Genomic DNA, 14457 nt, shown 5'->3' with positions numbered 1-14457 from the left:
TTCCTCATGACGCACATGTCTAGCGGCACAAGGAAGAAATAATTATAACAGAGAAAAGAAAAATAAAGGGAGGTAATTATGGGACACCATTTCTTATTCACACACCCTATGTGAAATACTGTTTTGGTTTGTTCTAGCTACTTGTCTGCGCTTTTAAACAACATGTACACTAGTGTTCTGCAGACTGCAAATTACAATACAAACAAATACAGCAATTTCAACTGCTCCATCATTATCAATCAAAAATTATTTCAGGAAATATGCAGAAGCTGTGACTCAGCTTGGACATCGATGGCTGTTCCATTTCTTAGTCACTGAATGAGGCTAACACATGACTCATCTCAGCTGACACATTTTCAATTGGATCATTGATATTCCAGACCTTCAAAAGAATTATTCATCTGGCTTAGTGCTAACGGCAACATATCCTCCATCTCCTCCATTTATAGTACCATACTACAAAACATATACATATGATTTAACTGGTGTATACATATGATTCAACTGGTTTCATCCCCCAGTGAATGCAGAGACTATATAGAACTTGCACTTTTTACCGATACATACTATCCATCATGCATGCACGCATTCTTCTTAAAATAAAGATTATTTTTCTCCACGAGTTGATGAAGAAAAATAATCATCATCTATAATTGTGGTCAGCTGCAAAACTAATTCAACTAAATATATTATTTGTCATCCATGTGTCTTACTAGAGCAGCCCATCTTTGGTGTGTTCAGCACGGCATGCATTAACACGTGCATACTACACTGGGCAAAGCCAACAGGCATTTTTCTCAGTCTCCCAGACTAGACTGCAAGCCCGTCATCATCCTGATCGATACTCTGTATTGACAAACTCGGGTCAAGAAGATCAGCAAATTGATTTTGCCTTGTTTGGAAGCACGCTTTGGTGACCTGATCACGTTTCAGCCCTATGGCCATTTCCAGCCAGGAACGACAAGCGGATGCTATACAGCCTACAGGCTCCTCTGGCATGAAGGGAAGCTTCCGAAACACACGTGGTATTGTGCAACCTGGCAGTAACTCCGAAGCAGTTGAGCGGGTATGCTGATGTCAAACAGCAAGCGTGCAACTTGCACAGCTCACTAGTGATAATGCAACCCTGGAAAGCAACTGTAGTTGTAGCAGAGCCAAATATTTGTATTTTACAACCAACTGTTCTTTTGCAGGTAACTTGCTATTTATGATACACACATATCTACTGCTTTGATGAAAGTGGAATTCATACAGGTACTGGAGAGTGCTGTAAACCCCTTGGGCATTTAAAGGAATATGTCCACGTGCTCAGAACATTTTAAGTTTTGCATGTTAACTTTTGTTAACTCAATGGCTGAAAAAAAAAAAAAAAAAATCACTCAGAAAACAACACAGCCTATTCTCAAATGGAGTTACAGCCCTGCTTGATAGCGAAATGAGCTACCCAGCAGCTACTATGCTACCATTATTTCTTACATTCACCTAGCATGGAATTTCTTGCATTTCCCATTGTGACTAGTAGAGAAAAAAAAAAATAAACAAATGAGAATGAAAAAAAGTCTCAGTCCTTCATTTATTAGTCCTCATTCGGATTGATGGATATCACCATTTTTCACGGGCAACACCTTGGGGTCGTGGTGGGGAATACTCGCAGAGGTCACAAACCTTGTGATCCCCTTTAAGTACAGGATGGCAAGCCCAGTGTCTGAACAGGCCAAGACATTCAGCTACATTAACCTACCAGGATGTTCCAAGTTCTGAGGCACATCCACTGGATACGTTGTTCAAAACAAGCTCACTGCTCCGTACCAGTACAATTTTTTATGCAAGTTACTTCTAAAATAAACAACTTGGCCTTCACATTGGAATTTATCTTCTGGAAGCACCATGTTTTCACATAGCAGAAGAGGACAACAAAAGATAACAAATCCCCGCTGAGGTGAAATTAATTTGGTCTTTGGTACACATCAAGTTGTGTCATAAGACCCTAATGTTGCTTCTATCACTTAAAAAAATAATCCTATTTTCATGAAGGAACATGTGCACTGAGAACCAGCTATGTAGGAAGAACAGTCTGCTTCAATTGTCTGGGCAAAAAAGAATGAGCCTTCTAGGATAGCTCGTTTCAGGACGCTACCAGATTGCTAGCCACTTGTCAACTGGGCACAGGAATTAAACACTGGTAAGTTATCCTCAGCTCCAGCTACGCTGTCACACCAGCTCCAAAGACAAATTATGATCACTGAAGTAAGTGATTCCCAGGAGAAAAATAACAGCTAGTATCAGAAGGGAAAGGGACAGGTGCTGAGCAACACACGCAAGCTGGCATCCACATTTCTCAGAAAGAAAACAACAAAACCCTGAACACAGTTGGCCAGGTTTTTCTCCCCATTTCTCCCTGCTGGTACCGCCAAAGTCAATTACTTTTTTTTTTTTTTTCCCCTTCATAGCTGCTGCTGACAGCACACAAACCCCGGCTTTACTCCACGCCTGTCTGGTACCCAGTGACTCGGAGCTCAGCCCCGACCCCGGGGTGGGCTTCCCAGGTGCTGCCGCGGGGAACAGTCGGTACCTGGCGGCAGCGGGGCAGGAAGCAGCAGAGGCAGCTCGGAGCGGGGCTCCCCACCGAGGGGGAAGCCACAAGTGAGGGAACTTCGCGCAACAGCCGCCCGCCCGCCCGCCCCGGGCAGCGGGAGGGGAGGCTGCGGGGCTCACACCCGCACCCCGGCCCGCCGGGAGCCCCCGCCCGCCGCCCCCGGCCCCCCTCCGAGGCCAGGCGAGCCCCGCCGCAGGGCGAAGCCGCCAGCGCGGCGAGAGGCGGCTGGCGCGACGCGGGTGCGCGGGGGGACCCCCGGCCTCCCGCCCGCCTGAGGGGAGCCCGCACCCGCCCGCCCCCCGCGGGGCTGCGGCCCCTCGGCCGCCCCGGAGGGAAGGAGAGGGCGCGAGGCGATACTGGACCAGGCTTTGACGCGGATCTTCAGCTCCCCCTCCTGCGGCTCCGGCATGGCTTTCTTGGACACGCGGAGCTTGTTGAGCCCCCCGAAAGCGGACAGCACCACGGCTCTCATCTCCTTCGTGTCCCCAGAACGCAGGCTGCCGGCGACGCTGCCCTCGGCGGCTTCCTTGCCGCCCTCCTTCTCGATCATCTGCTCCGTCTCCTCCGCTCGCTGCGCTCCCTCCTTGGCCATGGCGGGGCTGCGGCGGCGCGGCTCCCGCCGGCTGCTCCTGTGCGAGGCGCGGTGCCGCCGAGTGGAATGGCCGCGGGCGCGGCGCGGAGCGGCACGGCGGTCCGCCCGCCCGCCGCAATGCACCGACTAGCTGCGCAGCGCCATCCGCCGCCCCGCCGGTCCCCTGTCCTAGCCCGGCCGCCGGAGCGAGAGGAGGGGGCAGCGCCCGGCGCCGCCGCCGTGCCGAAAATCGCACCCTGCGGCCGGGCGGGGCGGGCGGTCCCCCGAGGCGGCCTCGGACGGGCCCGGCGCTCGCTCCTGGGCGAGGGGCTGCCGAGGCTGCGGGCGGCACCCCCCCCTCCGGAGGCAGCCTGGCTCCTCTCCTCACGGGCCGGGCCCGCGAACGGGAGCGCAGGTGGGAGCCTGCAGCCGCCGCCCTACCTCTCGCCCTCCTCCCCACCGAGCAGGGGTCCGCTGCTGGAGGTGCTTCCACGCCCCTGCGAGGCAAAGCCGAAAAATCCCCCCGATGCTTTCATCTTAGGCCTGGGTACAGCCCGAAGCCCCCCGAGGAGCTTGGTGTGCAAGCTGGGGCCGGGTGAAGGTAGTCTGATCAGACTGGCCTCCCTCCAACACCCTCGTCCCCTCCGTGCCCCACACCTCATGGCATCATGGCTTCAGTCTCCACTTAAGGCGCCCAGGTCTTGGTCATCGCTGGGGAACCGGGTGTGCAAAGTCACTCCTTCCCCATTCCTTGTCCCGAAACTGTTCTCAGGGCCAACAAAGTGAATACTCTTAGGGTCAGAAAATCATACAGGCAGGCAGTAGCCTCACAACTGACACACACACACACACACTTGCAAGCAAGAGGCCCAAGCTTGAAACTCTGCTGTAATGAACATTTAAGCCTTTACACAACAGGTCTCTTCCTGGTGGTCGATGCCAGTGTTTGCTGGTTTCTGCAGGGACCTTAATCCTTTAATGTGAGCGCAGGGTGTACTGTAAGACACCCACCAGCTGGAGCATCCTGGGACTGGCCTGGTTTGGGGGCCCTAACGAGGCTCAGGCATCAGCCACTTAGCTCTGAGTTAATGAGGGTGGGTGCCTGCAGCCTCACCTATGACAGCTGAATGTGGATTTGGGGGGATCGCTAGCTGTGGTTCCATAGCTGTCTAAATTTTGTCTGCTGAGTTCAGTATTAGATGCCTGCATCAGATTGTTGTTGATGGCCCCTCGCTCTAAATAAAGCCACATCTTACATGCCTAAAATTATGCATGTATTTATGGAGTTTCAAAATTCATTGCAGCATGCTGTGTGTATAGCGAGCATTCCTGCAGACCTCTTTGGGGACACAGCTCTGCCATCAACCCCCCTGCAGCAACTGAGTTCTGCTTAAGAAGTTTCAGGACCTTTCTGACTAGGGATTATCACCACCCCCTCTTTGGGCTGTGGATTTGTCGCGGTCTGAGTTCATCAAGATTCCTTAACTTCACAATATGCATTTATTTCATCTTGGGTTATGTAGTCAGTGTATTGTATTTAGAGGAAGCAAAAAAACTTGGAAATGTCTTAGCTATAACGAGTAATGGGGTAAAATATTTTCATTCACATTAACAAAGTGAGATAGTGGAGGAATGGATAAAGTTTTCGTATTTCTTTGTGCTTACTATGTAACACTTGGTTTTTTTCTGTCTAGTCTGTAAAAAGTTTGCAGACAAAGTATTTTTTAAAGCCTATTTCTGAGAATTTGTCATCTAAGCCTGTCATAAATGAAGCAGCAAACAAATACATGTTAGGAGCAAAGGAGAAGGAGTACTAGCCACAGGGAAGCTTCACTAGCTTCATTATCTGAAGAAGTTCAAACAGATTTTATCAAAAGTGAAGTCTGATGCCTCAGACACCTCTTACGTTGTCCTTAAGATATGTTTTGGACAAAGATTCAAAACCAGCTCATTAACACCATCGAGAATTTTCTATGTGATGTATTAAAGTGATGCCATCCGATTCATTCTGAGTAACAGCTCGTGGAGGGATGTAACTGTTTTAAAGGTCAGGAAGCTTTTTTTCCTCCCTTGCTCCCCTGGCAATACCATGAATATTCCCTTCTCTGTTCCCTATACTTGGTTAATTCAGTGCTGTAATAGGGAATACAAAGTTCTGTCACTTCAGATCTGGCCATTTGAATGCATGACCAGGCAGGCAGCAGCTGAATAAAGAATAACATGCATTTGACTCCAAATGATTCACTCAGCTGGCATCGTATTACAGTTCTAACTCAAATGAATGGTCAAGTGCAGAATGACTGGGGAAAGTAAAGCAGATAGCATATGTCAACTAAGTGACATCCAGAATAATGAAGAGGCCGTGGGGCAGCTTGCTCGCATCACTCCAGCAGCCTGAAACATCCAAAGAAGCGAATCTGGACCTTTAGACTGCATTTGTTTTGCATTAGTTTGTCTGCTATTGTAGTCCTGCTTTATGCTGATGACTTGGGATTTTTCTGATTGACCGTACCCATAAAGATTTAAAGCTATTTAAAGCTATTCCTCCTTGATCCTGAACCAAAAGTAATTTGTCCTAAGTGATTTAACCATGTACTGTTTGCAAGTCAAAATGATTGAAGGATGGCTATTTTGTAGAAACATAATGTCTTGCTTATGGTAGAACCAGTACTTGCATGCATCAGTTGTGGCAACTGAGGTAACATGTAGCAGATATTTTTGCATAATCCTGATTCCATTATTTTGATTTCATTCATAACCACTTCTTTAAGAATACTAGATGATGCAGTACAGAAGCTTACGTTAAGATGTAAAAGCAGGATTTATTCTGACAGTTGACTGTAAATTTAACTACTCTAGAAACAGGCTGTGGGATGGCCATTCATATCACTTAAGACTTCAATAAAAACATGCTAATGGTGGCTTTCCATTGACTTCAGCGGTCGGTGGATTAGACCTCTAAAAGTGAAAACATGGGACTCGATTTGATGGGTGTAGTCGAGTAGTGACAATACTAATGAACATACTGCGACAACCCGAACAAAAGGGAATTAAGAGTTCTTTGATCACCATCTTTATCGGCTGGTCAAGTTGGTACGATCCATTCTTTGCAATATTTTTAATTTGCAAGATTTGCAAATTTTTGCAAATTTGCAAGATTTTTAAAAATGCTATCTAGAAAAGAAGGGAATAGAACAGTGTACTTGTGGATAGATGCTGGCAGTTGCAGTCAACGTCTCTTCCTGATTCAGATCCCTTATTTTCAGAACATAATAATTTATTCAGCAAAAGAACCTATGTCCAGGACAAAACAGTCGTCTTCACAGATACTGTTTGGAGGGTTTGTGCCTGAATTTCATGGAGGGGAGCAACCATTCAGGGTAAATCTAATTGGAGTATTACCATACTTTGCGAGTAAGATAGCTGAAGAAATAGAATTTGTTACTGGAAACACAGACTGTGTGAAAGGTCAATCAAAAACTAAAGTAGATGAGTTAAATGCAAGGTTTGATTCTGTGTGGAGATGAAAAAAAACCAAACCAAACCAAACCAAACCAAACCAAACAACCCTTGGACCTTGCTGGAATGGAACTATCCTATATTGGATACCTATTATGTACTTTCTATGAGGTTTTTTTGGGAAGAAGAACAACGAGGTTTGTATTCAAGAAGGACTTGATATCATTGTATCAGTTTCCCTTCCTAGCAGGAGCAACATTTAAGACCCTGAATAAGGGCTAATCACTTTGCTCAAAGAAGTAACACACAGATGGCAAAACCAAACCCTCAGTTAGAATGGATAATATTGCATTTTTTTGTCTCAGTAGTTTTCTCTGGGGCATAAATCACATTTTGTCTTAGAGAATAAAGTAATAAAAATATTTTTAAGCTAAATGATGCATTTTTCTAATAGTTATAAATAACATTAGTAAAATCATATTGATATATGTTCTGGCTGCTTTAATGCGTAAACAGGGCAGCTTTAATACATTGCATCCAAAACATTGTTACTTTTCAATCTTACTCAACAGCTTCTCCCTACAGCTTTGTATGCTATAAAACATCCATATTGCTTGACAGAAGATGCATCTCATGTATTATGTTTTGAGAGCATGTTCAGAATACGTATTTCAGCTGTTGTTCTAACCTATAGTCCACAACATCTCTTCTCAATAAGAAAATGGCTTTAGTGACTTTTCCCCCCTGTATTTGTGCATAGAATGTATTAACAAAGAAAGAAATTTCCAAAGGAATCTCTAAGAGTATAGGATGCTAGATTTATTTCTCTGGGTTTTTAAAAAACAAAGGAGACCTCTATTTCGTAAGGTTGATTCACATTGAGATAATTGTTTTATTTTATTTTATCTTAGCCAGGGGCTTTCTCTTACTGGTGGAGCTACGTATGAATCATAGAAGCAATGAAGCAATTCTCACGGAAAAGAACTGTACATTTGCCTACAGTAGAGAGAAGCAGTTTAAAGCTCCTCAGAATCCTCAGGAGTAATGAAAATGTGTTGTGTTTTAAATTTAACAGGAAAAGAAATTAAAGCATTCACGCAGGATTTGGCAAGGCCAATATATGCCAGTATGAGTTATCCTGTTGACTGCTCAGTTATTGTATTCCTTCATTATTTTACCATTTGTCTTGTATGGAAATCGTGCTCAGATAATTCAGTGATCCGTACAATAGAAATTAAATAAAGGGATCACATTATTGTTGATCAAGAAATAATACAATTTAAGAAAATTGAAATAGATTGTGAAATCTTTACATCATGGTGATGATAGTCGTCAATACACACAGACAGACCAAAATAACCCCTTTTAACAAAGCCTCATTTATATATTTATTTTTAGAGCCATACTATGCATTTGTTTGGCTAACTGAATACCTGGTATAACGAAAAAAATACTGTTCAGTATCTTTGCCTGCTGTCTGTACATTCTAACACTTCTGTTGTGTTTTCTGAAAGCTCTGAGTATTTTTTACACTGAAAAAGATACTATTGTATTATTTTTTATAGTTAAATTGAAGCTATATGTTTCCTTTTTGGACTCAACTCTGAGAAATGAAGAAAAAAAAGGGCAGGAAACAATTACAGAGTTGGATAGCAAATCACAATGAGCATAAATCACAATGAGCAAAGTTACAGGAGATGAGTACATTAGTAGTACTGTCATTACTTAAAAGCTTCACTCAGGACATAAGCAGACTGGCTATACCATCCCAACTCCATCATTTCAACTCTTTATGACTCGTTTCCCTCTTTGTAAAGCAGAGCTCAATCGTGTTTACCCCATATGAATGCTGACTAGTAACACAAACTTACAGTTCACTTGTAGAACTGTGCAAACAGTAAGTACCCTTAGACATTGTTAGGCTATTACAATGCCATCCCTGAATTCCAGCAGGTTCAAGACATTATTCACACCTTGTTCTTTAGGGTAATTCATAGCAAAAGTAAAAAATATTGCACATGTTCAATCTCCTGTTGAAAGTACTGTGGTCAGTAACTGGACTGTTAGATATCTGGGGATGCACACGATGCTTTATGTACTTATTCATTCTGTGTGACTCCAGGCATTGAGAAAGAGTAATCCCGCTTGGCATTTTGACTCAATTTGGTCTCAGTAATTATGGATCCAGAGTAACTTGTTAGAACCTTGTGAAAAAATGTCTCTGAACTTTACAACAGAGCTGAAGTGTACAAAAGAATGAGAATTCAATGAATACTGAGAATAAGTTTGAAAAGCATATGCAGATGCTATACTGGATATATCCAGTTATTATACTGGTTATATCCAGTTGTTATCCAATGTTACAGTACAGTGCACAATATCATCAGGAACATGCCTGTGAATGTTGTCTGCCAGACTGATTACATCTAATAATGCATTGTATTTTTGATCAAAGTTACCTTCAACAAATTACCAAGCTATTTTACCTATTTGTGGCTCTTGTTTTTTTCTTGTTAAGTATTTATACGTGTAATACAGGTAGCTCCTGAATCTGCTCAAGGAAATGAAAGTGAGCTTTTAGGTTTCCTAAGCTGAGCTCTGTTTTGCATATTTCTGATGCTGCAGTCCGAGAGCATGCGACATAAAGGTGGCTGCTCTGGAAGCAGTGATGCTTCTAGCTTGAATTTAAACTTGAAGGCATCGTACTAATTTACAGCTCTTGTGAGAGCTCTGTCACAGCACAGAATATCCGTAGGGTTTACAATACAACGAACTCCCCGTTTCCCCCACAAACTCTTGATGCAGCTTTCAGTACCACTCTGGTTGTGCCCTCTGTGGTGGGCCTTCTGAAGAAAGGAACAGGATGCTCTTTAGCATTATTGTGTTTTGTGTGGAGTGTTTTATCATGGTCTATTAACGGTCTCTTTTCCTCAGTTCCGTGGCTAGTTACTGCTTTCTAACTCATTGATTTTAATAAACCAACTGAGCGTGCCGCTGTATTCTCTTCTACTCTCCCTCCGGAGGAAAAAAAATACCCATAACAAAAACATAAATGCCAGCTTATTAGGAGATTGGTTTACTCTGAGCACTCTTAAGATGCTAATGGAACTATTCATTACAAAGCTGCTAGGTTAGAACTCACTTGGGCTGGCAGAAACAGGGATTTTCACTGAATAAAAGCATATGAGTTTGCAAGCAAGGTTTAGAACCTGTATTCTTTTTTGCTGGGATGGAGTTAATTTTCTTCACAGCAGCTCATATGATGCTGTGTTTTGGATTTGTGACAACAACAGTGCTGATAAGACACCAATGTTTTACCTATTGCTCAGCAGCGCTTACACAGCGTCAAGGCCTCCTCTGTTTCTCACGCTGGGCCAGCAGCAAGTAGGCTGGGGGTGCACAAGAAGCTGGGAGGGGACACAGCTGGGACAGCTGACCCCAACTGATGGAAGGGGTATCCTATACCATATGACATCGTGCTGAGCAATAAAAGCTGGGGGAAAGAAGGAGGGAGGGGGGACATTTGGGGTTACAGCTGAGGCCCTGCTTTCCTGGAAATGGCTAAAGATCTGCCTGCCTGGGAAGTAGTAAATAAATTCCTTATTTTGCTTTGCTTGCACGTGAAGCTTTGCTTCACTTATTAATCTGTCTTTATCTCAACCCATGAGTTTTCTCAGTTTCGCCCTTCCAGTTCTCTCCCCCATCCCACTGCAGGGGAGAGAACGAGCAGCTGTGTAGGGCTTATCTGCCTGTTGGAGTTAACCCACAACACAACCAAAAAGACAGCTGTCTTCTTTTTATAGTAATTTTAACAGGTAAACTGATAAATTAGGAAACAGGCCTGAAAAATCTTAATGCCTTTTCCACCTAGAGAAGTAGTTCCTTAGCTTACAGTTAAGCGTACTAGTGAAGTACTTTATGTAAGCTTATACTATTGATAATGGCACTGTACCCAATAGTTATATTAGCACTAGAATAGGTGTTCTAGTTTTAAAACTTATTTGTTGCATCTGTAGCTGTATTTCACATTACTGGAAGATAACTGAAAAACAAGTACTGTAGTCTGAAATGGGGCCCATTTGCTGACACCAGTGTTACTACAGAAGAGGACTGACTGTGCCATTCTGTTTCTTAGGGGCTTAATTGGCTTAATTTCCAATGTGCTTTTCAATAATAATAAGCTAAATGTTAGATAAAGGTGATTTCTGGAGACAAAATTAATGTAAATCTTGCATAGCAAACCTTCATAGTTGCAACTGAGACAAATGATTCTTCAGTGCTCCAGTCTTTTGAGAAATCAGATCTGGTCCAATAGACTCCATGGTTTGTAAGTGCATTTGGAACTTCTGGGGGAAAAAAAGTCAGGAGTCAAGAGCCCATACAGCTTTCTCACGCTTCTTTCACTGATACTAAGTCTGTGTGGTAAGAGGCATCTTAGTAGCAGGGCAAGACGGGGTTGTAGACTCAAGGTAGACAACATATCTTGTTGCATAAGGGAAGCATTCATATTTTTCTCCCTCTAGAAACTGTGCAGATGGATTCTAATTTTGATAACTTGTGAACTATCAGGAATAAGTATTCAGAGAAAGTACTTAAACATGAATTGTAGAACTTGGCCACAGTGGACATTAGACCTTGAAGTCCCAACTAAGGGGTCAAAGTGGGGACTGCTTACTACCATGATGTAATCGCATTGCATGATTGTGATTGCTGTGCATTTCAAAAATGTCTGTGTTTTTGAGACATTGTTAAAGGGCTTTGAAGTCCTGATGAAATCATCTTTTATGTGGAAGCTTTAGATCATACCATCTATGTCCCTGTATGACCTAACACAATTACATATCCATGTAAACAATCATTGGCTTGATCTTTTGTCCAGTCTAAGGAAAACTGCAAGAAAATTCGTGCACTCTGGATAAATCTTTTTCTTTCAGGGTAAAATGGAAGGGCCACAACTACTTCCTGAGCATGCAGTTTGATTCCCCCTCACTTTGAGATAATTTTATATCAAAAGTCTAGCTGGTCAATATATCAGATGATCTAAATTAAAATTGGAAACCGTTTGAGGCAAGAGTTTGGAATGCAGCCAAGAGTCACTTTGTGAAATCACAGTACAAGGTGGACTACACAAGTGCTGGCATTTGCCTTAGTCTTAAAAGAAATAATTCAAAATGCAGTCTTTATCTACAGTTAAAAATAAAAGTCGGGAAGGGCTAACATGGAGAGTGAAGTCAGGACAAAGGAAATTGAGATTTCTAGGGAAAATGGTATTTTGCACTATACAAATAGAAAAGCTCTTCCTTTTTTTGTTGCGCAAGAAAAATAAACAGAAACTTTTCTGCTTGATATTTTAACCATGAGCTAAGCAATGTCCTTGCATGGTAGGTAACCAGCCAGCATCTGTCTTTAAATGTGGAGATGCTGACTAGTGTTTGGAGTCTCAGGTAGAGGAGAAGGGGGATTGTGTTACTAAATCAGATCCAAATACCAATACTATCTTGGTGAAGCTGCAGCATCAGAATTATTTCTGCTGAATGTCACCCAAGTTTACTCAGAGACCTTGAAATCAGTGGGATTGTCAGGCATGTGTAGTCCCGAAAGACTATGAAAAAAGGAATTTTTCCAATGAGAGGCCAGACCTCTAGTCACCTTGAAGTCACCTCCTTAGTAGGAAGATGGAGGAGGCCTAAACTACTTTCAAGTCTTTAACTGAAGGGTTTCATTTCTCCGGTTTAGAAAAGATAAAGCTACTGTTGGGTTAATCAAGTTAAAAGAGGAGCAAGAACCTATCCACAATTATTAGCTAGGTTCAGAAAAGATGAACAGTGCTCCAGAAAGTCATCACTGTAGGATTTTTCTCTTATTGCAATAAATTTTAACAAGGTGGTGGTGGTGGTGGGGGTGTTGAACTTGCTATATTTTGAGAAAGAAGTGTGGGTAGGACATGAAGGAATGAAGAGAGAAGGCAGTGCCCTACAGACACACCTAAGTAAAAGAATCTGGTATCGTTTCCTGGGAAGCAAGCACATCAAAAGAGAAATCCATGTGAAGCTGTTCAAAAACAGTTCATGAGTTACTTTTGAAAATGCATCCCCTATCCAAATAAAACTTTCCTTTAAGACAGGCAAGAAATCTTTTAGACAGCAGGATGAGTGTTCAGTGGTCTGAGGTACTGCGGGTGAGAACCATCAGGGACACAGAACGATACTCCAGCTTCATGGCTACGGAGACCGACCTCTGGAGGAGTCTTCAAAAGTTATACAGAAACAATTGAACAGAACACCTATCAGCAAGCTTCCTGGAAATTAAGAGGCCTTTAATTGGGAAACTGTGACATAGACATGTCAATGTCGATGAAAGTGACAGTACATTAGCCCCATCATACAGTATTGCTGCGCAAGAGACAGAATGGTCCCAGAAGGAATAGGTTCCTGCCAGACTCTGATTTTTCTGCTTGAGCACCTCAGCCAGGAGCTGGGTTTCTTTGCCAGAATGGAGAACAGGAAATTCCTTCATCAGGAAAAAGCCATTCTGAGAGGGTTAGTCCAGCCTAATAGCAGTGCATCCTTATCCTGAACATACGTGCTCCTTGACAGAATTACAGGATATGCTTAATGGTACATCCTGATAGTAACTCCCCTTTATCCTTGCTCTCTCCTTTGAATTGTGCCATCTAAGAAGGAAGTGCTTGTGCAGTAGATCTTGCAATACACCATCCAGTGTGTTCACGACACCTGTATCGCAACCTACACAACATGCATATGCTGCTAATCAGTGACAGAGCTTAAAACAACCCCTAAGTCACAACTTGCAGTCCTCCTCTTACTGATTTACGCCTGTGATCGATATCATGCCTTGCTGAATTACTTCCTATAATCTGAACTGCTGTAGTGGATTTTGCACATCCACAGATCACCCAGTCTATGAGGTAGACCTCTTTTTCAACCAGCCCAACACATTGTACCTCACAGCCGGGTAGGAAAAGAGCACATTATTAGTCCACAAAGAGTTATGGAAGATTAGCTGTCAGGAACTAACTAACTATAAATCAAGCTGCAACTCATGAAGACAAAGGTTCCACTGGTTTAGGGTATTCTCACTTACCCCTTGTTCAGCTGCTCGCTGCTTATTCCCTCAACCTGCTGCAAGGTGTTGCCTCCTCAGCTGGGCTGGCCCAGCCGCTTATGTGGCCACACTGTGAGACACACCACGGAATTGCTGGGGCTTAAAACGCCCCAGAGTGTCAACTACAGGAAAATAAACGTCCAATGCAACAAGAACTTAGAATAGTTTCCAAACTTTTTCACTCCATGATCTCTTTCCCAGACCTTTTCATTTCCCATGTGGTACCACAGACCCTCTTCCATAAAATATGTCACCTTATGTGCCAAGCTAAGGACAAGCAAAGGTACAGGATTCCTGCTGTTAAATATTTTCCCTCTCTCTGCAGTTACAAAGGTACCCTACAGCCAGGACTGGGCCTGATGCTGCAGCTCTCCTGCTACCTTCCAGACACTTTCTCATCAATCAATACTGAGATTTCAAACTCAAGAGGAGAAGCCTCAGTAAGGTGCACTCCCAAAGGCAAGGATACTCTAAAATGAAAATTGCTGCTATAACTTGTGCCACTTTGCTTCTGAGCTTAACAAGAGGAGCATGCCCATGAGCATCCATTTTTGCATGTCTCTAGCTCCTGACTCTAACTGCAGACGTGCCAGTTGTGCCAAGGAACATGGATTTCTAGCTGTGAATACTTGCCAGATTGTGCTAGGACAGGGATATTCCAGTTGCACTTTGTCCGGTGGTAAGCATTATCACAACGAATCCTAGC

The 14457-nt window shown here is 43.4% G+C and overlaps 1 protein-coding gene across 1 annotated transcript in view; it reads right to left on the bottom strand.

Annotated features, from left to right (window-relative positions):
• Window positions 1-3360, bottom strand: part of VAT1L (vesicle amine transport 1 like) — a 64238-nt gene extending 60878 nt beyond the window's left edge. Inside the window, exon 1 of the mRNA XM_075510857.1 lies at window positions 2959-3360. Coding sequence (XP_075366972.1) covers window positions 2959-3188 — 230 coding nt within the window. The 5' untranslated portion in view covers window positions 3189-3360. The remainder of the gene's footprint in view (window positions 1-2958) is intronic.
• Between the last annotated feature and the right edge of the window lie 11097 nt (window positions 3361-14457).

The sequence above is a fragment of the Mycteria americana genome, chromosome 8 (assembly GCF_035582795.1).
Source record: "Mycteria americana isolate JAX WOST 10 ecotype Jacksonville Zoo and Gardens chromosome 8, USCA_MyAme_1.0, whole genome shotgun sequence".
NCBI classification, from domain to species: Eukaryota; Metazoa; Chordata; class Aves; order Ciconiiformes; family Ciconiidae; genus Mycteria; species Mycteria americana.
Note: the sequence above shows the minus strand (reverse complement) of the source record. Positions and strands in the feature narration are given on the sequence as shown.